Source organism: Odocoileus virginianus, chromosome 12, assembly GCF_023699985.2.
Source record: "Odocoileus virginianus isolate 20LAN1187 ecotype Illinois chromosome 12, Ovbor_1.2, whole genome shotgun sequence".
Lineage (NCBI taxonomy): Eukaryota > Metazoa > Chordata > Mammalia > Artiodactyla > Cervidae > Odocoileus > Odocoileus virginianus.
Window position 1 is genome coordinate 57,345,301 of NC_069685.1, and position 26,059 is coordinate 57,371,359.

Below are 26,059 nucleotides of genomic sequence, written 5' to 3' on the forward strand. Positions count from 1 at the left end.
CCCTAGAGCCCATGTTCTGCAACACGAGAAGCCACTGCAATAAGAGGCCCGTGCACTGCAACTAGAGAGGAGCTCTCACTTGCTGCAACTAGAGAAAGTCTGTGCGGCAAAAAAGACCCCGCACAGTCAAAAATAAATAATTAGGGGAAAAAAGGAAAAAACTGCCAACCCTGACATCTACAGACCATGACATCTATAAGAGGGAGAGATCTTCCACAAGCTTAGTGTGTGGGCACCTACTGATAATACCTCTGCCCTAACAAGATGAGTATCTGCTGTCACTGCTGTTTACCAAGCACTTCTGTCACTTCATTCGATCTTTACAACAACCTATGAGGTCAGTCCTCTCAATATCCCCATTTTACAGGTGAAAAAGCTGAGGCTCAAGCAGCTGAGTCACCTGCCCCAGGCATTCCAGTGAAAGCCGATCCCAAGGGGGAGGAATACAGCCCACCCTTGGCTCCCAGCACCGAGGGAAGGGCAACCGCAGAAAGGATACTGAAGATGATGCCACCGAAGCAGGCTGAGAATGCCATCCTCGGGTAGCCCTGGCGGGCCAGCGTGAAATCTGAGAAGACATCTGTGTGGACACAAGAGAAGGCCTTGAGCGGTGCGGGACTTCCCTGGCCCTTGTTGGCCACTAGTGCCTTCATTCTTACCCACAGTCATTCAGTCGACAAACTGATGAATGTCTGCCTGACTCTGGCACTAGCTTGTCCGGGTGCTGGGGGAGGCCACATTGTCCCATAAGACACAATTCCCTCCTTAATTCTTTCCACCTGCTTCTTTCCCACCAGGGGCAACCTTGTGGGTGTGACAAGCCAGCACCAGTCTTTCACCCATGTCCTGTCCCCTGCTCACACAGTGCGTCTATGCTACATCACTTCAGTCGTGTCTGACACTGCAACCCCATGGACTGTATGTAGCCTGCCAGGCTCCTCTGTCCATGGAATTCTCCAGGCAAGAATGGAGTGGGTTGCCATTTCCTCCTCCAGGGCATCTTCCCGACTCAGGGATCAAACCTGTACCTCTTGTGTCTCCTGTATTGGCAGATGTGTTCTTTACCACAAGTACCACCTGGGAAGCCCCAGTATACACAGTACCTCTGTGCAAATTAGGAAAAGGGGCCCAAAAAGGTGAGTGGAAGGAGAGCTAATTTTGGGGCCCTTGACCCCTTGTCAGCATGCCCTTGGGCAGTGTACAACCTGACTAACCGTACTTGGCAGCTCTAACTAAAGAAGCATATATGTATTGGATTGACCAAAAAGTTCATTCTGCCTCTTCTATACTGTTGAGTGGAAAACTCCAAATGAATTCTTTGGCTAACTCAATGTATGCATGAATGCCTACCCATGCCACACCTATGGATATACTCTGCTGGTTGACTGCAATGAGCTCCATGTCCTGCCTGAACTCTGGGGAGCCATCAAGTATCTGTGCATCAGTGAGTGGAGAAGAGACTGGAGCTTCTACAGAGTCTCAGGTACAGTCCAGACCATCCCACTCGAAGCCCAGTGATGGTCACTCCAAAGACAGTAGGCAATGAGCGCTGCTGAGGGTGGATGCCCTGGAAGTCCGGCCCACATGTCATTCTGGCTGGCGGGTGGGGGAGGTGGGAGGGCGGGTAAAGAGCAGTGAGGTAGCTGTGCTCATTCCAGAAGCCCACCCGGCCCCGAGTCACCTCCAATGCTGTTCCCCCAGGCCAGCAGCGTGAGCCCCAGGACGGTGTTGCTCAGCCGGAAGACCACGCCCAGGGACCGGAGGATGTTCACCACCTCTGTGGCAGCTGCGTTGATCCACAGGGCACTGGTCAGGAAGCCCAGGAAAGCAAAGAGCTGGGGGAAGGAACAGGAACATAGCCTCAGTTCCTCAGCTATAAAATGGGACGCTCATAGTACCTACTCGTGAGGTAGTCATGAGCATGAGTTGGTTGACGCAAAGCAGTTAGAGCCTGGCATACAGTAAGTGCTCAATAAAATGCTAGCTCAGCATTACCATTTTGTCAAAAAGGGGTACATCACAGCTCTCATCAGGCTTCTAGTCTATGGACCAAATGCCACCCCATCACCACAAAAAGAAACTCCATACTCATGAGCAGGTGCTCCCCAGCCCACCCAACCTTCCTCCCAGCCCCTGGAAACCACCCTGCTTTCTGTCTCTCTGGATTGGTTTATTCTAGACACATCATAAAAATGACTTCATACAGTATGTGGGCCCTTGTGACTGGCCTGTTTCACTCAGCATCATGTTTTCAAGGTGCATACATCTAGGAGCATGTGTGAATACTTCAAAGACGAGTAAGAAACACTGGCTAACGTTTCTCTGGGTTTCCCTGGTGGCTCAGTGGTAAAGAATCTGCCTGCCAACACAGGAGACCCGGGCTCAATCCCTGGGATGGTGGGAAGCTCCCCTGGAGAAGGAACTGGCAACCCACTCCAGTTCTTGCCTGGAGAAACCCATGGACAGAGGAGCCTGGTGGGCTACTACTGTCCATGGGGTTGCCAAGAGTTGGACATGACTGAGTGACTAAAAAATAGCAACATTTCTCTAAATAATCAATTTGCTGAAAATTCAAATTCCTTTGGGTTGGTATATTCATTCAGAGTTTCTGAAAATAAAGACTAGAATTTTTAAAAGCAATAATTAGTTTAAAAAATTTAAGTAAACTTTAGGAAAAAATTCTCTGGACAAACTGCCTAAAAAATTATTTAGTGTCCTGCAGAATGGAGAGAATGGTGCAGGGGGGAACACTCCCAAAGACCAAACAATTCCACCACTGGGATGTGATCATTAGGAACTCAGGTGCTTTCTAGTTACAGTGGTGGAAAAGTCTGGTAGATCTTCAAAAAAATGAACATACAGTTCACATTTGACCCACCAGTTTCACTCCTAGGAAGAGAAAGGAAGACACTGAAGAGAAATGAATCATTTCTACACAAAAAGTCCTAAACCAATGGTCACGGCAGCATTATTCATAATATCTAAAAAGTGGGGGAAAAAAAAACCCCAGGGTTCATTCATGGATGAATGGATAAACAAAATATGCTATGCCTGCACAATGGAATAGTATTCAGCCATGAAAAGGAATGAGGTCCTGACACATGCTACAGCATGGATACACTTGAAAAACATTTTGCTAAAACTGCATATTGTGTGATTCCATGTATGTGAAATATGCAGAACAGAAAAATCTGGAAGGACTAAAAGCAGACTGTGCTGGCCAGGGGAGGACAGAGAGTAGTTGTTAACGGGTACAGGGCTTCTTTTTTGGGGTGATGAATCCCAAATTGTGGTGATGGTTGTACAACTCTATGAATATAATGGAGTTGCCATTTCCTTCTCCAGGGGATCTTCCTGATCCAGAGATTGAACCCAGGTCTCCTGCATTGCAGGCAGACTCTTTACCATCTGAGCCATCAGGGAAGTCCTATGAATATAATAAACACAATTAAATTGTACACCTCAGATGGGTGACTTGTATGTGTGTGTGAATTGCAACTCAATAAAATGAAGTTGTTACCAAAAAAAAAAAAAAAAAAGGAACTTGCACAGGCATAAAATCTCTTAAAAGTGGCCATAAAGACCTGTTATCATGGAAAGTGATCAGTGGCCTAACAGTCCCAGGATATCTGCCTGGGCATCCCCCCTCCCAGTTTGGAGAGCCGAGGTTTCTTACCCAGTGAAACCTGGGGGGCTCGCTGTTGGACGTGGCAAAAAAGGTCACTGCAGCCAAGGCCGTGCCCGCAATCACCACCACAGCCCAGACGGGAAAGAGGCCACCTATCTCATAGACGCCATCTGCAGAGGGATGAGAAAAGGAGCTGGTACTCTCCACGGCTTCAACTTGGCACCTCCTCCTGGAAGCCCCCTTGGCATGATGGAGAGGGTGTGAAGGGGATAAAACCTACAGATAAAACTCAAATAACTGTTTGGATATAAGGTAGAGACCTCCTGTGTGCCCAGCCCTGTCCTAGGCACTTCAGAGAGACAGAGAAATTGAAGACATAGCGCCTGCCCTTGAGCTACTCACACTGGAAAGACAGACATGAAAAACAGACTCTCCAGCTTGGAACTAAGATAGGAATGGCTAAGACCACTCACTCCTACTGTCTTTTCCCATGCCCAAGGCAGACATCACTAATCAACCATGATGCTTTGGTCCACCTGAGCTTCAAGGGAGCACCCTCCAGCCAGGCATTACCAATGGATAGGCATGGCTCCATGATATGGCCTGTACAGTTGAACTCAACCTTACTAATTCTGGCTCTCTTGAGAAGTCTGCTCTATGAACCAATCCACCACAAAGTTACAAAGGTTTTAGAGGTTTCATATTAAAACACCTAAGGGAGGAAACCCTGCAGGCAGGTAGAATACTCTAGAAAGTTCCATATACCATCCTTTCATCACGTCTTAAAGATAATGGATGATTCAATTGCCCAGACACATGTAACAAGACTTTTTTTCTTTGTTTAGTCCAGTTCACGGGCTCATAACATCAGTGCACTAAGGAGAACATAAGGGGATGAATATATAAAATCGTGCACATAATACATGGCAGGAGATTTTTGGGGGGCAATTTTGACGGATGTGACTTTCACTTGCAGAGCTGGCTTTGGAACTTGACACCTGGGTGAGAGGTCCTTTCTCTGTATTTCTCAGTCCTGTGCTGGAGGAATTTCAGGAGGAGACAGGGGCATGGGGTGGTTAAGAGGGTCTTCTTGGAGGCTGAGGATGTGAGCTGAGTTGTAAATAGAGTGGGGCACAACGGTTCCATGGGCAGAGGAAAGAGATGGAAGGGAAGAAGTTGAGCAGATCTGTGTCACTGAAAGTAGATAAAGAGCTGGGGAAGGTGGCTGGCTCGGGATCTCAGAGATCTCGAAAGATGGCTGGGGGACATGGCCTTTTTCCAAGAGGCACTGGGGAGCCATGGAGGTCTTAGAGTGGGGGAGTGACCACAACATGTGACAAGTGGCACTTTAGAAAGATGGCTCTGGGGACTTCCCTGGTGGTCCAGTGGGTGAGACTCTGTGCTTCCACTGCTGGGGGCATGGGTTTGATCCCTGATTGGGGAACTAAGATCCTGCATGCTATGTGGTGTGTGTGGGAAAAAAAAAAGAACGAGGGCTCTGAGGGTGGCCTTGAGAAGATAGATGGAAGTTGACAGTGAGATTGGGAGGTGAGATTGTAATGCCTGGCTGGAGGGTGCTCCCTTGAAGCTCTGGTGGACCAAAGCATCATGGTTGATTAGTGATGTCTGCCTTGGGCATGGGAAAAGACAGTAGGAGTGAGTGGTCTTAGCCATTCCTATCTTAGTTTCAGGCTGGAGATTCTGTTTTTTCATTTTGACTGGCAGACATGTCTCCTCCTTGGGCAGGTGACCCCCTGCTGGGCTGACCCCTAGATGGAGAGAACCCCCTTGGGCAGGGAGCCAAGTCTGGGGCTTCTCTCTATGCAGGGGTCAACCTAGAAGCAGTCACAAATGCTTTAGCCTGAACCAGTCTTTCCCCCGCATGGACCTGCTACCACTAGACGGTGTTGGGGCAGGTGGACAAGACACTAAATATCATAGAGTCACATCTCAGGAAATGGATTCCCTCTTCAGTACTCTCACTGTAACAGATTTAAATATCTTAAGTGTACTGGAAACAAGGCTGGTTTCCTATTGATGCCGGTGAAAGACATTCCTTTCCAGTACATTGAAGTTAAAAAAAAAAAAGAACTGATTAAAGAAAAATATCAAATACAACAGTTTAGAATGGAAGAAAAATCAAGACGTTCTTGAATGTTGAACGCTTGGGATCCCTTCTCTTGAGAAGCCACAAGAATGAATGAACCAAGTCCCTGGGGGACTGGAGAGGCAGGGCTGTCATGAACCAGCCCACTGGCACCACTAGGGGGCGCCCTTCCCATCTCTGGGGTCACACTGACCGACTCCTTCCTCCGCGACCATGTCTTCCCATAAATTGGAGGAGAAACAGAAGTTTGGCAGCCTTTTCATCCTGATGCTCATTAGCAGGAAAAAAAAAAGCCACACTCAGCCCTGTATTTGCTACCAAAATCCTACCGCCACCTCCAGGAGATGCCCCTGGGTTGAGGGGCAGGAGCCCAGGGGACAGAGAGTGGACTGGGCGGCATGAGATACTCAAATCGGACAACAGGAAGAACCTGAGCAGGAGGACTCAGAAGACGCCTGACAAGACCGGGCAGTGCTCGAGCAAAATAGGTCAGAAAAGGAAAGCCTGGGGCAGACGGGGAAGGCTCAAGGCCAGCGGGGATCACCCAGGTCACTCAACAGGCAGTGGAAGGGTTTGTGAGGAGCTGGTCAGGGGGCGCCAGCACGAGACGGGGCAGGGGCAGGGGTGCCTCTTATCAGCTTCCACCAGTTCTGCTGTTAGGAATGTGGCTCAGATTATCTTGAGAAATCCAGCCCTGGATTTTGACATCAACTCTGTGAATTTGGTAACGCAAGCAAATGCGCCAGAGGGCGGGATTTGGTCCACGGGCCACCAGCGCGTCGCTCCTCTCTGGAGCCAGTGTGACCGATGGACCACCGGAGGCTCGTGGCACAAGCACATATTAAGCGTCTGCTGTATGTCCAGGACAGCCGGCTGGTCCAGGGTCCCCTGGGGTGGCTGAGAAGAAAACGTCGGGAATGCGCGGAGGAGGGGGTGGGCCGGCCCGGGGGCAGGTACACTCACAGGCCCCTGACTGCAGGGTCAGGGTCAGGAACAGGGGGCTGATGACCAGGTGCAGGCAGTTGAGGGGCCGCTTCCAGTTCCTGTCCTCCTTGTCGGGGTCCATGACGGGGACGGTGAGGAGCAGCAGGAACTCCACGGGCAGCTGTCAAGTGCGGGAAGGCAGGAGGGTGAAGGCCGGGAGGCCTGTGCTTGGCCGCCACGCCCTGAGCTCAGTCACTCAAGAACCAAGCTGGACATCCCCGGTGGCTAAGAATCCACCTGCCAATGCAGGGGACACGGGTTCGGTCCTGGGTCCGAGAAGACCCCACATGCCATGGGGCAACCAAGCCTGTGCGCCCTGAAGTCCGAGCTCCGCAACAAGAAGCTCCACGCTTCTCACTGCATGAGAAGCCCACACACTGACTGGAGAGTAGCCCCTGCTCGCCACAACTAGAGAAAAGCCTGCACGGCAGTGAAGACCCAGGACAGCACCCAACCAACCAACCAATCAACAAAAGAACAAGGCGTTACTGCCGAAGCACCCACTGGGCGCAGACCCCCAAGCACTTCTGACTGCGGCTGTAACACACTGCCACCGACCGCGTGCCAACACTGACAGCACCCTGAACAGGAACTCTTAATTTTCCTACCTTTTGGATTAAGAAACTGAGGCTCAGAGAGGCTAAGAAACGTCTCCAAAGCCACACAGCAAGGTATATCAAACCAGGATACAGGGCCAGCTCTGACGGACTTGATACCTGATTTTTCACTTCACTTGTGTTTTCAGCCAACAGCTAAACTCCTAATAACACCTGTGGAGTGCTTACCATATGCTAAGCACCACAGCCAGTCCTTCACACAGATTAGTTCATCAAATTGTCACAACCACTGTGGCAGGCTGGATACGGTCCCCAACTCTTCAATCCCCCCTCTATCTGTAACAGAACTGATCACCCCCACACTTTTGTCAAATGACGAGTCTGCAGAATATATTTCCCTGTCCCACTGATGTTGAACTTGGCCATGCCGCTTGCTTTGGCCAATGGGCTGTTGGTGAATGTGATGTGAACAGAGACATAAATTGGGCTTGGGGAGTCTGCCTTGGTCTCTTCTGCCAAGAAAACAGCATACTCCCACTGGCCCCAGAAGGAGATATGGGGCAGACCTGAACCTCAAACCAGAGTCATCTCAGAAGACTGGATGAGAATAAATCTTGTCATCATATGTCAGTGAGATGTTTGGGGCTGTTTTTTACACAGCACTGCTGCAGCACTAACGTACTGATACAAGGATTCCAGAAGAAAGGCTCTATCATTATCCCCATTTTGCAGTGGAGGAAGCTGAAGCTCAGAGCAGTGAAGTGACTGGCCTGAGATCATGATACAGCCAGAGCTGTCATGGTGTATAAATATTAGTTGTTCATTATCTGCCCCCTGGGTCTGAGGAGGCCTGAAAGGTATCCACACTGGAGGGCTATAAGGTGAGACCTCTGACGTTTTGGGTCTGGTTGGTGGAAAGCACTGCAGTCCTGCCTCATGGAAACCGGCCTGCTCATATCCAGACCTCAGGAGATAGGTAGCCCAGGGAAGCAGTGAGCACTCAGAAAAGGGCTATTTTGATCTCATTTAGACTTACTATGACCCACACTCTCGCCTTCCCCAGTTCCCGGCTCTTAGCGGGTCAGGAGGGGTCCCTAACCTCCTCTCTCTCTGTCCCTGGGAAGATGCTCCCCTTCCTTCTTTGCGGGGAGGAGTCTGAGCCATGCTCCCTGACTCACATTCCCCCTGGAGTACCAGCTCATATGTATTTCCCCATCAAGTCCTCAGCAGAGCCCCCCACCCACCCCCAACCTCACTGCTCAGGAGGCGGCAGAAGGGCCACTGTCCTGTGATGTCACCAAGTCAGAGGCCTGGCCCCAGAGTCCCCCCTGACCTTGAACACCTTGAGGACCCTCCAGTACACGGGCTTGGTCCTCCACTTCCTGTAATCCAGGGGGTTGAGGGCCTGCACCAGGATCTGGGCCGTGGTCTCCGGGTACAGGAGCAGTGGCCGGTACTCCTCACCTGGGGGCGCAAGCGGGGAGGGGCAGGTGTCCGTGGCTGCCTCGGCCTCTAGGAAACCCTCTCCCTTCCCTCCCACCAGTACCCCCAAGCCCCGGGAAGAAGGAAAAGGCCCAGAGCCTGGTAAGGGGCGGGGAAGGCAAACCCAGCTCAGCCTGCAGTGAGAGGTGTTCACTGCCTCCTGCCTGGGCTGGGGGGTGTGGGGTTGCTGGATGGTCCCATCACCCAACTCTCCAGCCCAGTCCAGCTGGCACCCCCACCCCAGCTGGGCACAGAGTCCCCGGACTCACCATAGTCATAGCTGTTGGTGTTAGAAGACACCCGTTCCTCCTCGGAATCTGACAGCATCTCTGTAGGAGTTTCCCATGAGCCAGGTGGGGCGCCCAGGCCCTCCCACCACTATTCTAGGGTAGGGCACCTCTGGGACCACTTGGTATTCAGGGTGCAAGTACCCAGGCCCCCTCTGTATTATCGACTTGTCAGCAATCACCCTGTATGCTCAGGAATTCTTACAGACTCAGGAAGTCTAACTTCCAAAACATTTTCAAATGTGGTGATGCGGCAGTAAGGTCAAATTTAATACAGCCGTCTGAAGACGAAACTCAAACATTTGCTGATTTCCACGTTGCACCTTTCAGAACTTGGAACCCAACATATTTTTCTTTTCCAGTCTGAAACTTTTCTCAAGAGTCCTCGGGATCAGAGGACCGAGCCCTGCAAAGAAAGGCTTCCCAAAAGGAAAACGGCTGTTCTCAAGTGAAGAGTGCTAGCCCTGGTTCTGCCTCTGTGCGACTCTCCAGGCCTCATTTTCCCCTTCTGTTCCAGCCCAGCGGGCTAGGATGGGTTTAAAAGAGGGCACAGGGTACTATGTGCTGAACTCTGAAGGCCCAGCGGATAGAGAAGAGAGCAAAAAGCACGGGAGACTTCCTGTAGGGGGAGTTACTAACACCCGTGCCAGGACCTCAGGAAATGATACAGTCCAGCCCTCTGGAAGCTCACAGTCCAACAGACAGAAACATAAGCAAATTAATAACAGAATGAGGAGATAAAGGCTGTGCTGGGGTGAGTCTGAAAGCTGTGCGAGCCCAGAAGAGACACCTGGGGGTCTCTGCAGAGCTCCCTCCAGGCTGAGTCCCTAAGTTTTTTCAGAAGAAGGACACACCAGGGAAAAGGGACAGCACACGCGAAGCCTGGAGACAGCCAGGGGGAGCGTGGCATGTTCAGGGAGGTGGGGCTGGCCCTGCACAGCTGGGGAGTGGAGGCTGGGCTACGAATGAGTTTGGAGAAGAAAGCTGAGGCCCAGCACAAATGGCAACAGGTCAAGAGCAAGGTTCTCAGGCTCACATGCCAAAGAGGGCCAAGCATGTCATGGGAACAAGTGAAAGAGGCTTAGGGGAGAATTCTGGTTTCCCAACATAATCAGGTCTGTCCACGTCGGGGTTGACGACAGAGAGCACTGGGGACTGGGGCAAATGGGGGAACCATGCCTTTTCCTAAGGCAGAAGCCCCATTCAGCTCAAGACATGTAACTGTGTGTGTGTGTTTGTGTGTGCGTGCGTGCGTACACGCGCACACGCTCAGTCGTGTCCGACCCTTTGCAACCCCATGGACTGTAGCCCGGCAGGCTTGTCTGTCCATGGGATTTTCCAGGCAAGAATACTGCAGTGGGTAGCCATTTCCTTCTCCAGGGGATCTTCCTGACCCAGGGATCAAACCCACATCTCTGGGGTCTCCTGAATTGGCAGGTGGATTCTTCACCACTGCGCCACCTGGGAAGCCTGTGGGTTGTGTATGTGTGTGTATTTGTATGTGTTGTGTGTGTGTTATGTATGTTCATGCTGTTCATGCATTTGTGAATGTGTGAGTTGCGTATTTCTGGATGTGTGTGTGCATGTATTTGTGGATGTGGAAGCACCTGGCAGGGGGCACATTCTGGGATGTGGGAGGTGACAGTTCTTAGGAAGATCTGCCCCAGCAACAGGCAGGAGCACGAAGAACTAATGAACTTGGACAAGCAGATGATGATGAGGCTTTAGCAACACAAGCGAAACCATGGAGGGGGGACCTTGGTAGAACAAGTATAAAAAGCAGGAAGAGGAGATGGCTGGCACAGGCCTCAGGAGACAGAGGTGGCAGCTTCTGGGCACAGAGGGCGCCAGACCCAGGGGTCCTCCCGCGGGGGTCCATTCAGACCTTACCTGGAGTGCCTGGCATGGAGCAGACCAAGGATCTCCTCCGCTGCCACTGGTAGATCCAGGTGCAGAGAACCACGGTGACCACATAGAACATGTAGAAGCCCAGGTAGCCTGCAGACAAGGGCACACCATCACCAAGCGGCGTCCTGGTCGCAGGGCCCACAGACCAAGGGCACCCAGTTCTGTCGCTGGCACCTGGCGGCAGTGGCTGTCTGTGTGCCCAGCCCAGCCGGCAAAGGGCCATTTCCTGGAGCGCCCCCCCTTCCCCTCTTTGGCCCATATTTTCTCCCTACCAACCCCGCCCCTGCCTTCCCCCCACCCGACCAATCCATCAATCAACAGTGGGTGTGATGCCTGGCGCAGACAGTGGCCTCCAGGACACAGTTCAAGTGCGAAGGGCTAGTGTCCTGTCTGTGCCCTGGAAGGCCGAGCCCCTGCAGCATATGTCCCCCAATCTCTGGCTGCCCTGGGCCTGCCCACAGAGCCCCAAGAACGAATCAGAAGGCGGCAGGGGAGGGTCTGGGGCACCCCCTCCCTGCTGCGGGCCCTGTCTCTGGCAGGACCCGTGACCTTCCGCAACTCTCAGGCTGGGTGACCCCCGGTCTGGGCCTGGAACCCTCCAGCACACTCCTGGAACCCTCTGCCCCTTTCAGGGGCTCCCACTGCTGCTGGCCCCTGGTGTCTCTGCATCGCAGCCCCCCTCCCTGGTTTTTCTCAACCCTCTGTAAGCCGCCCCTCCATCCATGTCTTTGGAACCATCTGGATGGAGTGAGATGCCGCCGGGACCCTGAGGGTCACAGTCAGCATTGCGGCTGTACCGCTCGTGAACGCTGGAAATTGTGAAAACCCAGAACATCGCCCCAACTTCGCCCTGCCCTCTTTGGTGATCGGAACCACTTTCATGCCCAGGCCACCATGGTTCCAAGCAGCGCTTCCATCACTCGGACCCAAAGGTGACTCTGCCCTGCAGACCAGCCCCTCCCACCACCCCCGCCCCGCGCCTCCCAGCCATCAGCCTTGGCGATGACCCCGCCCCGGTCCCGCAGCCGCTTACCCAGGGCCCACGCCAGCGTGACCCTGCCGCGGTAGAGCGCGGTGAAGATCAGGAGCACGGCCGCCATGTAGAAGACGATGTCTCTGAGGAAGGGCCTGGAGGCCGCTGTGAAGGGACGCAGGATGGCGATCCCGCCGGCCACCACGGTGGTGACCAGCACGCCCGCGCCTGCAGGAGAGAAGGCCAGGCTCGGTCCCCGCGCGCCCACCTCCGGCTGCCCTCCCAGCCCCTCACCCGCAGCTGGGGCCGCTCGCTCGTACCAAACAGGGCCCCGAAGGCCAGGCCGGCTGTGCGCGGGTCCGAGAAGGCCACCAGGGCGCTGAAGATATCCGGGGCCCCGTTCCCAAACGCCAGGAAGGTGACGCCATGGGGGGACATGTCAAGGGGCTCAGGGCAGGCGCTCCGGCTGGCCCATGCCCGTCTCCCAGCCCCTCACACCCTCCAGCCCTCCCTCCAGGGTACCAGAACTGGACCAAAAGGATACTGCCACGTTGTGCGAAAGCTTCAGTGTGGTGGAAATGGCCGACAGGTTAGGGCAGAAGCTAGGAGGAAAGGCCAGAGGTGAGTGTTTCCATGGCGAGTGGCTCCTGCCCGGGGTCCTTCCCAAGTCAACCTCCCCCCTCCCCGGGACCCCCGCTCTCCCGCCTACGAGCTGGACATCAGGCCAGGGCCAAACTCACAACTTCGCCGCGGTGACTCCCAGAATCAGAAACAGATAAAGCAGCCAGAAAGCCTGGGCAGGGGTAGGGGGGGAAGCCAGAGAGGGGGTTAAGAGCATTAAGTCCTGCTGGGGCCACGGGCCCCTCTCACCAGCACACCCCCCCAGGGCAGGGCCTCACGTAGAGGGTGATGGCCAGAGGGAGGAGGCGGGCTGGGAAGTGGCAGAAGATGCCCTCGAGGTAGTCTAAGTAGCCCCCGTCACTGCGGCAGTCGGGGTTGGTGCGGATGAAGGCGCAGCGGTCAGAGGCGTTCCGGCCACACACTTCTCGACACTGCGGAAAGGGAGGTAGGGTGGGGACATCAGAAACCACCGCCCCGTGACCCACTGGGCCAGCCCCACCTAAGCAGTGAAGACAACCTCCTTCAGCCTGGTCCCTAAAACTCCCAGGCTCCAGCTGCACGCTTTCATGTTTAAAAATAAACCTGTACTTGAAATGAACACAAGTCAGTCATGAATTTGTTGTTCAGTCACTAAGTTGTGTCCGACTCTTTGCAACCCCAAGGACTGTGGCCTGCCAGGCTCTTCTCCCCATGTGCTTTTCCAAGCAAGATCACTGGAGTGGGTTGCCATTTCCTCTTCCAAGGGATCTTCCCAGCCCAGGGATCGAACCCATGTCTCCTGCATTGGCAGGCGGATTCTTTACCACTGAGCCACCTGGGAAGCAAGTCATGAATACACATATTTAAAACAAAACAGGAAATTTCCTGGTGGTCTAGTGGTTCGGACTCAGAGCTTTCACTGCCAGGGCCTGGCTGGGCTCAATCTCTGGCTGGGGAACTCAGATCCTGCAAGTCATGCAGCATGGCCAAAAAAAAAAAGAGAGAGAGAGAGAGAAACAATATGTAATGATTTCTAAATTCTCCTTCGTCATCCCTGCCCTCCATAATCCCACCTCTCTCCTGCCATGATCAGCTTGAAACAGACATTTCTCAGTTTAATGACATTTGTAGATACATCTTAGTACAGAGTTTGTTTTGTTTTATAGAAATGGGTCTGTCCTAAAGTTCTTGTTTCTGCAACTTGACTTTTACCACTTCACAGACATGCCATTTATTAACATATTGACAGACATAATGAAGAAAGTAAAAACATTCTGAGTGATTTCTATATGCCAGGCAGAGTGCTGAGCTTAAAAGGTTACCTCAGTTAATCTAAACAATGATCTTACAAAGGAAGATAAGATTATTCTGCCCATGATACAGATAACGAGACTTAAAAGACAGTATTTCAGGGCCCACTCAGTGGTAGAGAAAGGGCTGGAATCCAGGCAATTTGAGGTTCTTCTCAATTTCCTGTCCTTGACCATTACTGTCCCATTCCTGGCCCACTGTAGTCTCAGGATTTCATACCATGGATGACTCGTAATAGAGGGAACATTTCCCTAATGATGAGCAATTGAGTGTGTCTTTCCGTTAGTGCCAACAGTCAACTTCCTTGCACATGACCCATCTGGGCACATGTGAGAATGTTTGGTCAGAGAGATTTCTAGAAGTGAAAGTGTTGAGTCAGACAGTCTTACAGTCTGAGTTCCTCCAGAAGCGCCCAAGAGACAAGGATTTCTAAGCAAGCAGCACATTCAGGAGGTGTGGAGCGCATAAGCACCAAGACAGGGAAGTGAGTCAGGGATGGGAGAAGCAACTGCGAAGGCTCGGTGGAGATGGTTCCCACCATAGGCTGGTAATCCCAGGGGCAAGGGAGCTGGGGTATTTATACACCAACGCCTATCAGTCAGCAGGTGAGCAGAGCCGGGGAAGGAGGTGCTAGGTCCCCAGCACTTCTGGCCTACCATGCTTGTAGGTGGTTTTGGAAAAAGATGCTGGTGACCTGAAGTCAACAGAAGCCCACCAAAATGGTAGGGTCAGAAACTGCCTGATGGTCCAGTGGTTGGGACTCTGCGCTTTCACTGCCAAGAGCCTGGGTTCAATCCCTAATCAGAAAACTAACATCCTATAAACTATACAGCATAGCCGAAAAAAAAAAAAAAAATAGGGTCCAAAGGATATGGCAGATAGTGTCTGTTGCAGAGGGAGAAATTTCTTAAACCTCTGAGGGATTTTGCTAAAATGCCCTTCCCAAAGCTCTACCCGGGGCTTCCCAGGTGGCACTAATGGTAAAGGACCTGCTGACAATGCAGGAGACGCAAGAGACGCATCAATTCCTGGGTCAGGCCTGTACAGTGGAAGTTATGGTTTTTCCAGTAGTCACATATGGATGTGAGAGTTGGACCATAAAGAAGGCTGAGTGCCGAAGAATTGATGCTTTTGAACTGTGGTGCTGGAGAAGACTCGAGAGTCCCTTGGATGGCAAAGAGATCAAGCCAGTCAATTCTAAAGGAAATCAACCCTGAATATTCACGCTGACAAGTGTCAGAGAGGCTGGGGAGAAATGGAACCCCTATACAACTCCTGTTGGGGATGTAAAAATGGTACAGATGTGGTGGAAAACAGCAGGGCAGTTCCCCCCTTCCCAAATTAAAAATACAATAACCAGTTCTAGGTATGTACTGTACAAAGTGATGACTATAGTTAACACTGCTGGATGGTATATATAAAAGATGTTAAGGCAGTAGATCCCAAGAGTTCTCATCACAAGGAAAAACACTTTTCTTTTGTATCTATAGAAGATGATGGATGTTCTCTAAACTTACTGTCATCATCATTTCATAATATAAGTAAGTTAAAGCATTATGCTGTGCATCTCAAACTGACATGGTACTGCAGGTCAAATGTATCTTAACAAAAACTGGGGGGAAAAAAATAGAATTACCATACGATCCAGCAAATCTACTTCTGGGTATATATGAAAAAGAATTGAAAGTCAGGTCTCAAAGAGACATTTGCACACCCATATTCATAGTAGCCTGATTCACAACAGCCAAAAGGTTTAGAAACAACCCAAGTGCCCATCAGTGGATGAATAGGCTAAGCAAACTGTGGCATATCCATATGATGGAATGTTATTCAGCCTTAAAAGGGGGAAGAAAATTCTGACCCAAGCTACTACATGGATGAACCTTGAAGACAACATGCTAAGTGAAACAGAAAGTGTTTAACGCTCAGTCGCGTCCAACTCTTTGTGACTCCATGGACTGTAGTCCACCAGGCTCCTCGGTCCATGGGATTCTCCAGGCAAAAATACTGGAGTGGGTAGCCATTCCCTTCTCCAGGGGATCTTCCTGACCCAGGGATCAAACCTGGGTCTCTTGCATCGCATGTAGATTCTTTACCATCTGAGCTACCAGGGAAGTCCTAAATGAAATAAGCCAGTCACAAAAAGACAAATATTGTATAGTTCCATCATTATTTATATACGAGGCACTTGGGAGTAGTCAAACTTACAGAAACAGAAAGCTGAATGGTGACTGCCAGGGGCTGGAGGAAGGGGGAAATGGAGAGTTATTTAATGAGAAAAGTTTCAGTTTTGCAAGATGTGAAAGTCCTGGAGGTGGATGGTGGTGATGGTTACACAATGAGAATGTCTTGAATGCCACTGAACTGTTCACTTAACAGTTCTACCCCCTCCACAAGCCCTCTCTGAACTTCTACCTACGCCAAGCTGGAGGTGAGATTTCTGGTAACCTCTATCCCCTGCTTACTGGCTCTCTCTAGACACTGCACTGTTCCTTCTGCCTGGGGCACCTCCCTCAAAAAAAAACCACTCATTCATCCTCCAATCCTCAGATGCTTCTTCCAGGAAGTCTTCCTTGACCACTCTACCCAGGACAGGGCAGATCCTCCAGTTACAAACTCTCTTCACCCCTGGTCTTCCTTTTCAAAGTGCTTCTCTCGTGTTTTGAAATCCCCCATTATTTGTAGGATCACAGACTGACTTAATGTTCACCACCCCCATCAAAGTCTCGCACACAGTTGGGACTCATAATTTTTTGCTGGACCCCAACTCGCCCAGTCTTCAAAACAGACCTAGTACAATTGTTTCCACTTCACAGATGAGAAAACTGAGGCACAGAGAGGCAGAGAGACTCACCCCAGGGCACACAGCCTGCCACTGCCAGCTGGTTTCAAACTCAGCTCTGCCTGAAAGTTACTAACTGAAGCTCCCGAGGAAACAGCCCACCAGGAGCAGGGGCGGCCTCTTCCTCCTGCCTTCTTCCCCACCACCTGCCCCGGGCTCCTTCCAGTCCTCAGAGTCGGCCAGGGAGAAAGCAGGAGACACTCCCAGCCCAGCTCCTCTCCATCGTCCTGACAGCACAATCAGCCAGCAAGGCGGGTACCCCCAATTCTAGCCTCCTAAATCGCAGTCCTGCCTGCCCCCGTGCCCCAAGCTGGCCATCCCCTCCCTTGAAACTCATCAGGAGCTGAACTTAGCTCTGCCCAGGGGGCGCAGAGCTAACGTGGCTCTGCTCTGAGTCCGGGGTGGTGAATCCTCAGTCCGTCTCCTTCCCCTCTCATCCTCTTCCCTGAGTAAGTAAGGATCCCCAGGGAATCCAGACAGGGTCAAATATTTTCCACTCTGTGGGTAAGTTTTAAGGGTCAGGATGGACAGGAGAGGGTTGCAAACGCAATGCCCTGGGGACCAGGCAGATTACACAAATGTCTAAAACCACCGGGGCTGCTGGCAACGGTGGTGATGAGCTGGAGGGGGCGTGTCCTGCTGAAAGGCATCCACGTTATAAAACCAAAGGCTGCAAGGAGATCAAACCAGTCAATCCTAAAGGAAATCAACCCTGAATATTCACTGGAAGGTGTGATGCTGAAACTTCAATACTTTGGCCACCTGAGGTGAAGAGCCGGCTCATTGGAAAAGACTCTGATGCCAAAACACTGAAGGCCAAAGGAGAAGGGGGCGAGAGAGGATGAGATGGTTGGATGGCATCACCGACTCAATGGACGGCTTGAGCAAACTGCAGGAGAGAGTGCAGGACAGGGAAGCCTGGTGTGCTGCAGTCCATGGGGTCACGGAGTCGGACACAACTTAGTGACCAAACAACCACCACCCCACTCTACCAAAAACCAAATAAAGCCAAAACCCAAACCACGGCAGCTGGACTAGCCCACGGGCTGTCAGTTTTCAATCCTATACCGGTAAGACTGGTGTGGAAGACAGGTAGCTGAGAGGAAAGGCAGCCTGGAGTCTGAGCCCCAGCTTTGCTACCCGCTCACTGGGTGACCCCTGCTGGGCTGTGTGCTTAGTCGCTCAGTCGTGTCCCACTCTTTGCGACCCCACGGACTGTAGCTGGCCAGGCTTCTCTGTGAGGGGGCTTCCCCAGGCAAGAATGCTGGAGATTATCCCCTTCTCCAGGTGATCTTCCCAAGCCAGGGATCAAACCCTGGTCTCCCACGTTGTAGGCAGATTGTTTACCGTCTGAGCCACCGGGGAAGTGGCCTCTTTAAGGTGTCTGGACCTTGCCTTCCTCACCTACAGGGCAGTCTTCATCAAACCCCACCTGGCCACCAGATCTTGGTGCCACATGTTTTGCTAAGTGCTTCTGCACACACCCTTTATAATTGACTATCAAACTGTAGACTGGGGCTTCCCAGGTGACTCACTGGTAAAGAATCCACCTGCCAATGCAGGAAATGCAGGAGACCTGGGACAGGAAGATCCCCTGGAGGAGGAAATGGCGACCCACTCCAGTGTTCTTGCCTGGAGAGTCCCATGGACAGAGGAGCCTAGTGGGCTACAGTCCAGGGGCTTGCAGGGTCGGACACAGCTGAGCACGCACGCATGCACAAAGACTGTAGACTACCAAAGTCCACGCTGCCTCCATTAAGAAGCCAAACAATTCCACAACTCCAGTACCAAGGGGACAATTCTAAATTGCTTCCATTTTTTACTTGGGGCCCATCAAGAAAGGCTTGGGTTTTCATTACCTGGATGCTCTCTCCAAATGTTCAGTTCAGTCGCTCAGTCATATCCAACTCTTTGCGACCCCATGAACCACAGCATGCCAGGCCTCCCTGTCCATCACCAACTCCCAGAGTCCACCCAAATCCATGTCCATTGAGTCAGTGATGCCATCCAACCATCTCACCCTCTGTGGTCCCCTTCTCCTCCTGCCAAATGTTGTTACCTGCAGCCCAAGGCACTTCCTTGTGCATGGGCAGGACGGGGTGGCTTGGGAGGGGTGAGGGGCTGGGAGGGGACAGCATGGAGTCACAAGCTCCTGGATCATCCTCCCTGGCTGAGGAGTGATCCCCAAAGATGTCCAGTCCTTAGAGCCTGGGTGAAGTGTGACCTTACGTGGCAAAAGGGGCTTTGCAGAGGTGATTAATTGAGGCTTTTGGGATGGGGGTATTTTCCAGAATTATCTGGCGGGCTTGAGATGTCATCACAGGATTTTTATAAGAGGGAGGCAGGAGGGTCAGAGTGATAGAAAGAGATGCACAGAGGTCCAGACAGTGAGAGAGACAGTAAGTGAGAGGGGGAGAGAGGCAGATGGGGGGAGCAGGGGGAGGGGGAGGGGGAGGGAGTAAGAGAAAGATGCTAGGCCAGTGGCTTTGAAGATGGAGGAAGAAGCCAAAAGCCAAGGAAGTAATGCAGGAAGCTTCTAGAAGCTGGAAAAGGCAAGGGAATGGAACTTCCCCTGGAATCTCCGGAAGGAACACAGTACTGACACCTTGATTTTAGTCCAGTGAAACCCATTTCGGGCTTCTGACCCCCCCAGATGGCAAATGTGTGCTCATTTTAAGCCACTAAGTTCGTAGTAATTTGTTACAGCAGCAACTGGAAACGAAAACACTCATCTAGAGTCAGTTACCTGCAGACATTAAAATACTCTCAAAGACATCTCACATTTTTAACCTCACTGACCAGCTCCCACAAGAGGAGCGGCAGATGTGACCTGGAGTGGAAACTCTGCTTTCCCGGCTCCTGTAGGTACACGTCCTTCTATTCTCCCAACCCCACAGCTGAACCCCAACAGGGCAAGTCCTCCAAGGAGTGGAAAATCACAGGTCTCCCACCAGGACCCCAACCCAGGAGCAGAAAGCACTGCTATTTTCCAGAAGCCCCTCGGCCTTGTGACAACTGCTCAGCAAGGCCAGGTGGTACACTGCTTAAGACAGAGCTCTGGAGCCATGCAGCCTGGGTTCAAATCCTGCTTCCCCACTCATAGCTGTGCGACGCTGGACAACTCACTCAACTTCTCTGTGTCTCGGTTCCCGCCTTTATAAAACGAGGAAGGGGTCAGCAAACTATAAAGGGCTAACTGTTTCCCCCTCTGTGGGCCAGATGTTCTCTACTGAAACCATTTAACTCTGACTGATCATGTGAAAGCATCAGCCGTAGTAACAAACAGGCATGACTGCATTCCAATAAAGCTGTACTTAACGGACACTGAGCTTTGAATTGTCATGCGTCACAAAATAATGTTCTTTCAAAAATTTTTTTTGATCATTTGAAAATATAAAAACAGTTCTCAAGAACTTCTCTGGTGGCCCAGTGGTTAAGAACCTGCCTGCTAACACTGGGGACATGGGTTCAATCCCTGGTCCAGGAAGATTCCACACACCACATGGGGCAGCTGAGCCCGTGAGCCACACTGCTGAGCTCACGAGCTCTAGATCTGCCCCAGATCTAGATCTAGATCTAGATCTCTGCTCTAGATCGAGAGAGAAGCCACGGCAGTGAGAAGCCTGCGCCCCTCAACGAGAGAGCAGCCCTCCCTCAGCACAATGAGAGAAAGCCTGTGTCCAGCAACAAAGACCCAGCTCAGCCAAAACTTAATTATTTCATCAAAATACATAAAAAACATTCCCAGCTCTTGGACTGGACAACACCCAGCAGTGGACCTGATTTGACCTGCGGGCTGAACTTTGCCAGCTCCTGAAATGAAGGGCTAAATGAGCTAAACCATGTGCTTCAAACAGTGCCTGGTACACACTCAGAGCTCGGTAACACAAGCATTGATTACTATTTTTTTCAGAGGTGAAAATTGAGCGTAGAGATAAAGAGCTCTCTGTACCTGTTAGCTTGTTCCCCTCGGGGCCGCGAGAGTCAGCCCTAAATGTCCAGTCTCTCTGTCAGATCTGTGGAGATTTTTTTTTTTCAGACTCCTTCCTCCGAAAAGCAGCATCCTGGAATTACTGGGCCCTGGTAATCTGATGCCAAACAAGTCTCTGGCCCTCTGAGGTCACACTTGGAAGGATGAGGGCATTGAGCACTGGGTGCCTGAGTCCTATTTCCCCCCCACCACCAACAAAAAATCTTAATTTGGACCCTTTCCCAAAGCTACCACCATCATCTCCCCCAGTGGCTTTGCCAGCCTGCTCCCTGCCTCCGCCCCTTCCAGTTGATTCTCCCACTGCAGCCAGTGGGATCCTTGTAAAAACGGAAATCAGATCATGTCCCTCCTGGGGTCTGCCCTGACAGTCCAGTGGTTAAAACTCCACACTTCCCCCTCAGGGAACATGGGTTCAACCCCTGGTCAAGGACCTAAGACCCTGCATGGCACACAGTGTGGCCAAAAAACTAACAACAATCAACAACAACAACAAAACCAGATCATATCCCTGCTGTGTTCTAAATGCTAGCAAGTCTCCCATCTTGTGCCTAGGAATGGACCCACTTTGCACAGTGGTCCACAAAGTGAAAGTGAAGTCGCTCAGTCCTGTCCGACTCTTTGTGACCTCATGGACTGTAGCCTACCAGGCTCCTCCGTCCATGGCATTTCCCAGGCAAGAATATTGGAGTGGGTTGCCATTTCCTTCTCCAGTGGTCCACAAAGCCCCAGGCAATCTGGCTTCCCTCTCCTGTTTCCTCGTCATCCTTCACCCCCCAGGTCACTGTTCTAGCCAATTTGGCCTCCCAAAGTTTGTGACATGACATGGCCTTCTGCTCCTGCCTCAGGGCCTTTGCATGTGCTGTTCTGCTATATATTTGCAAAGTTTCAAACCTCCCTCTGTACACAGAAAGGCCTGTCCCACCAGCCCAAGGCAAAGCGGTCACCTCTCTCCATCTCACTCCATCACATCCCTACCCTGTTTTGTGATTCTCGTCGTTCAGTGAAATCCTGTGGATTTACCTGACCTGTGAGCCTGTTTCTCATGTGTGTCCCCAACTAGAAATACAAGCTCCATGAGGGCAGGAACTGAGTGATTTACTCCTCACATGTAGCACAGTTCCTGGCACATAATAGGTGCTCAATAAATATTTGTGGAATGAGTGACTACATAAAAGGACCTAGGTGAGGAGTGGGTGGCCTTTCCCAGCCTGCAGGCTCCCTGGCCAGAGGCTGGCAGGACTCCCAAAAGGCCAGCCGCCTGTGTAGTCCTGGGAGGCGGTAAGCCAAAGATGGAGGATCTGGATTCAGTCATGAGTCCACGTCCTGGCTCTGCAAATTCCCTCATGGCCAACTTCCCCTCCCTCAACCTCAGCATCCTCAAGGGCAGCATAGAAATCATCAGACTCATCTCGGGGGTTTGAGGGCAGGATTTGGTGAGCACTGCACAGCGCTGGCTGAAGAGCTCAATAACTCAGAGAGATTATCTGACCCAAGCCACAGATAACCCCCATTTTCCTGCCTCCAAGAGGCAGCAGTCAATTTTATAACCTACAGTAACCGCAAATCACTTTCCCATCTGTAAAATAGGCATAATTACCTGTTTGCCTGGTTCAAACAAGGGGCATGAAGGTACTCTGAGGCCCCATAAAGTTGGTGTGGGTGCCAAACACACTCTCAGCTGTCCGTTCAGGTGGGGAGGAGCTTGTTACTCCGTTTATCCTCCCATCGAAGAAAATATGAAGTGAGAATCCAGCTGCCCTGCCTTCAGATTTTCACTCTGGATCCACTGCAACTTCCCCTCCCCTTACAGACATCAGAACAGAATGATGAGAGTTCCCTGCAGCCGGTCTCCACCATCTGCATACCTCCCTGCCTCAGAAGGAAGCCTCCTTGCTCTCATCACCGCTTCTCCTTTGGTGCATCCAAGTCAAAGGCACTACCATCCCCCCACCCACCAAGACACTAAGGCCAGAAATCTGGAGCCATCTTTGACTCCTTTCTTCCACCACTTTCCCCTCCATCCAAACCATCAGTACCTCCTGCTTGTTATGCTTCCGACATTACTCCAAGTCCTGCCACTTCTTTCCTCTCTTGCACAACCATCACCTGGGAAGCTGCCAGAGCTTTCCTGCTGGTCTCCCTGCTGCTACCCTCAATCCATTTTCTCCAGAGAAGCCAGAAACATTCTTTGAAGAAATAGATTCTGATAACTCCCTGCTGAAAACCTTCCATGGGCCCCCCACTGTCATTAAACAAATCCCACCTCCTAGCTTCAGCTCCTAAGGTCTTTTGTAACCTGACCACCACCACATCTCCATCTTCATTCTGAACACTCTCCCCCATGACACCCTGTTCCAGCCACTCCGGCCTCCTCACAGTTCCAGAGATCCACTAAGCTTGGTCCTAACTCAGGCCCTTTGCATATGCTTTTCTTTCCACCTAGAATGTTCTTCCTTCTGGTGTCTGTTACAAGTGGCTTCCTTTCTCCAGGCAGGGCTTGGCTTAAAAGGTCACTTCCTCCCAGAAGCCATGTGTGATCACCCAATCGGAAAGAGTTGTAAATACTCCCTGTACCTCATAGCCTCCACTCTGCAATACCACTTCATCCTCTTCATCTGTAGAGCACCTAGCATCTTACTGCCTGAAATCTACAAGTTTATTCTGCCATCCTCCTAGGAAACTGCTCACTCCATCAGGGCAGGGACTTTTGTCCACAGTATATGTTCCCTGGCATATTCCAGGGCTCATTTCAGTGCTTGGGACAGTAGGTGCTCAGTAAATACCGGGTCACCTGAATGCGTTCCCACCTGATACCAGTGCCCTGGGTGGATACTCACGTCTACCACGCCGGTCTGGCTCACACCTGAGGCTGGAAACTGGGAGCTAACGTGGGCCCCTGCAGATGGGGCCCTGGCCCCGGACACTGTCTCCACCATTCGCAGCACACAGAGCAAAGTCAGGACCCAGTACACATTCAGCAGGCCTCCGGCCATCAGCCCCCAAGGGGCCCAGCCCTCACCCGATGCTTCCCCTTCTGCAGTGCTTCAGTTCCAAACAGCTGGCACCTCCAGTGGCCTGCTGGGTAGGAGCGAGAAAGGGACAGTGTCATGGAAGGCCAGACTGCAGGACCCAACAGGAGGGGCCTGAAGAATGCCCCTCCCCCATCTCCCTCCAAAGGAAAGCCATGCAGAAGCCACATTCTGGATGGGCCTGACTCATCTAGCAAGCAGAGTACATAGCCCTTCCTCCTGAGCCCCCAGTAGCGTTTCCATGGAAACCCAGGGCAATAACCGCCTCTGATGGGGAAATCAAGGCCCAGGGGGAAATGAATTGCTCAAAGTCAGACTGCCCGTTTACAGTAGAGCTGGGCCGGACTTTAGCATCTGTCTTTTCCCTCAACACTAGGGAAAAACCAGCTTAATTTTTCTCTCAAAGAAATTAAACTGGAAAGGGGAAAAAGAAAAAAAAAGTCCCTGGAATACTAGTTTTCCTCTTTTGGCTCTTCCACGTGTTGCTAATGAGCCTGTTTTGCCTTCAAGAAAAACAAAGCCCAGAGAACAAGGTTTCTCTTTTTTTTGTAAATCTTTGCTCAAAGTCCTGGTGGGGTAGGGGGTGCCTGGGGGAAGGAAAAGTGGGCAGAGGGCCTGTCTCAGCACTCTTTCCTCACCTGTTGACAGGCTCTTCCCTCCTGCAGTTTTCTGTAACTGCACTTGGCACTGACTTGGAGCCGACACTCCAGGTCTGCAATACAGTCTTAGCCACCGGGGCGCTATGCGGCCTTAGGGCGGTCACTCCACGTCTCTGAGCTTCTGATTCTTCATCCGTAAAATGAAGACAAACGCTGGCGCGTCAGAACAAACAATAAGGGTTCATTTAACAAGGGCTCACGCCCTCAGGTGTTCCCAACTTAAGGATCAACACGAGTCTCCTCTCTATCGGCCGCCGATTTCTCGTGCTCACTCACAAGGGAGCATTTATTGAGCGCGACTGTGCGCTTGTCCGAGGCTAGACTTTCAGACGCTCCGAAGATCTGCAGACTTGATAGGGAGGAGCAGAGGCAGGAAATTGGGGTTACGATCACTTCTGCGGCTGCACTTTCTAGGTGCGAGACCCCGGGAACGTCCAAGTGCTCCGTTTCCCAATCCTGGCGGATGTTGAGCAGACGAACTCTGGGTGCGTGATCCTCCCGCCGCGCAGGCGGGCGGGGAGGCTCCTCTTACCTCCGGCCGGGCCTCGGACCCGCAAACTCCGTACCTCGACCCCGCAGGGCTTCGCGGCCTTTCCAGCCTCCGCCTGCCGGCTCGCGCCGCCCGACCTTCTGCCCCAGACGTCTCGGACTCGCGCCCCTCTCGGGCAGCCGCATCCGGGTCCGGTCCCCCGGATAGCCCCAGGCTCTGCCCCGGCTCTCCCCGCGCCGGCCACGCCCCTCATACAACCCCGCCCAGCGGACACGCCCCCAAAGGCTCGCCCCTTCCCTTAAAGGCACAGGTGCCCTGCGCGGTCCCTAGGGTCTTCCCCACTCTCCGTCCTGTTCTCAGTCACCTGCAGGTCGGTTCTGCTTTCGCTGAAAAAGCAGAAGCTGAGATGAAACTTCATGCATATAAACCATAGGAGGCCGGAGAGGAACTTTTATAGGGTGAAACTAGGGGGTTCTCTTCTCAAGGGAGAGGTGGGCGAGTCAGCGTCAAAATTCTTCTGGTAATCAATGGTGATAAGTATCTGAGAAGGTACAAGGTTGGTAAGATTCCTGGAGAAGGGAATGGCTGGAGTCTCCAGTATTCTTGCCTGGAGACTCCCATGGACAGAGGACCCTAGTGGGCTCGAGTCCATGGGATCACAAAGAGTCGGACACAACTGAGCAACTGACTCAGTGAACGCTCTGCCTTGCACACACAAACTCTGGCTGCCTTGCCTGAAATGCCTGTTTGTGAGATCTCCTAATTGGGTTCAGCGTTTCCATCTAGTAGGCTGGTCTTTAAAAGAAGAACATGGCGGGGAATTCCCCTGTAGTCCAGCGGTTAAGACTTTGCCCTTCCACTGCAGGGGTCACCGGTTCCATTCCTGGGTGGTAAACGAAGATCCTCACAGTAGGGCCAAAAAAGAAGAGGATGAATATGGCAAATAGGTCGAAACAGGTGACTGGTCTACTTGCCCTGAAGGCTCTAGTTCCCCCTCCCCAGTTTCCCAGCCTCCTTTCCTTCTGTTGGGGTGGGGTAATTAAGTGTTAGTCGCTCAGTCGTGTCCAACTCTTTGTGACCCCGTGGACCATAGCCTGCCAGGCTCCTCTGTCCAGGGAATTCTCCAGGCAAGAATACTGAAGTGGGTTGTCATTCCCTTCTCCAGGGGATCTTCCTGATCCAGGAGTCCAGCCCTCTTCTCCTGCATTGCA

The 26,059-nt window shown here is 52.0% G+C and overlaps 1 protein-coding gene across 2 annotated transcripts in view; it reads right to left on the reverse strand.

Annotated features, from left to right (window-relative positions):
* Window positions 1-25,081, reverse strand: part of SLC8B1 (solute carrier family 8 member B1) — a 30,217-nt gene extending 5,136 nt beyond the window's left edge. The window contains exons 1-14 of one of the 2 annotated variants that reach the window (XM_070475340.1): window positions 24,338-25,081; window positions 23,508-23,745; window positions 12,826-12,978; window positions 12,667-12,719; window positions 12,470-12,528; window positions 12,247-12,351; window positions 11,987-12,154; window positions 10,936-11,043; window positions 9,028-9,087; window positions 8,610-8,740; window positions 6,699-6,840; window positions 3,677-3,798; window positions 1,682-1,835; window positions 500-580 (exon numbers count right to left, since the gene is read on the reverse strand). In XM_070475340.1, the coding sequence (XP_070331441.1) occupies window positions 500-580; window positions 1,682-1,835; window positions 3,677-3,798; window positions 6,699-6,840; window positions 8,610-8,740; window positions 9,028-9,087; window positions 10,936-11,043; window positions 11,987-12,154; window positions 12,247-12,351; window positions 12,470-12,528; window positions 12,667-12,719; window positions 12,826-12,978; window positions 23,508-23,663 (1,492 nt within the window). In that variant the 5' untranslated portion in view covers window positions 23,664-23,745; window positions 24,338-25,081. Of the gene's footprint in view, window positions 1-499; window positions 581-1,681; window positions 1,836-3,676; window positions 3,799-6,698; window positions 6,841-8,609; window positions 8,741-9,027; window positions 9,088-10,935; window positions 11,044-11,986; window positions 12,155-12,246; window positions 12,352-12,469; window positions 12,529-12,666; window positions 12,720-12,825; window positions 12,979-23,507; window positions 23,749-24,337 lie in introns of both variants that reach the window. The other variant, XM_070475339.1, reaches the window with a different exon arrangement.
* Between the last annotated feature and the right edge of the window lie 978 nt (window positions 25,082-26,059).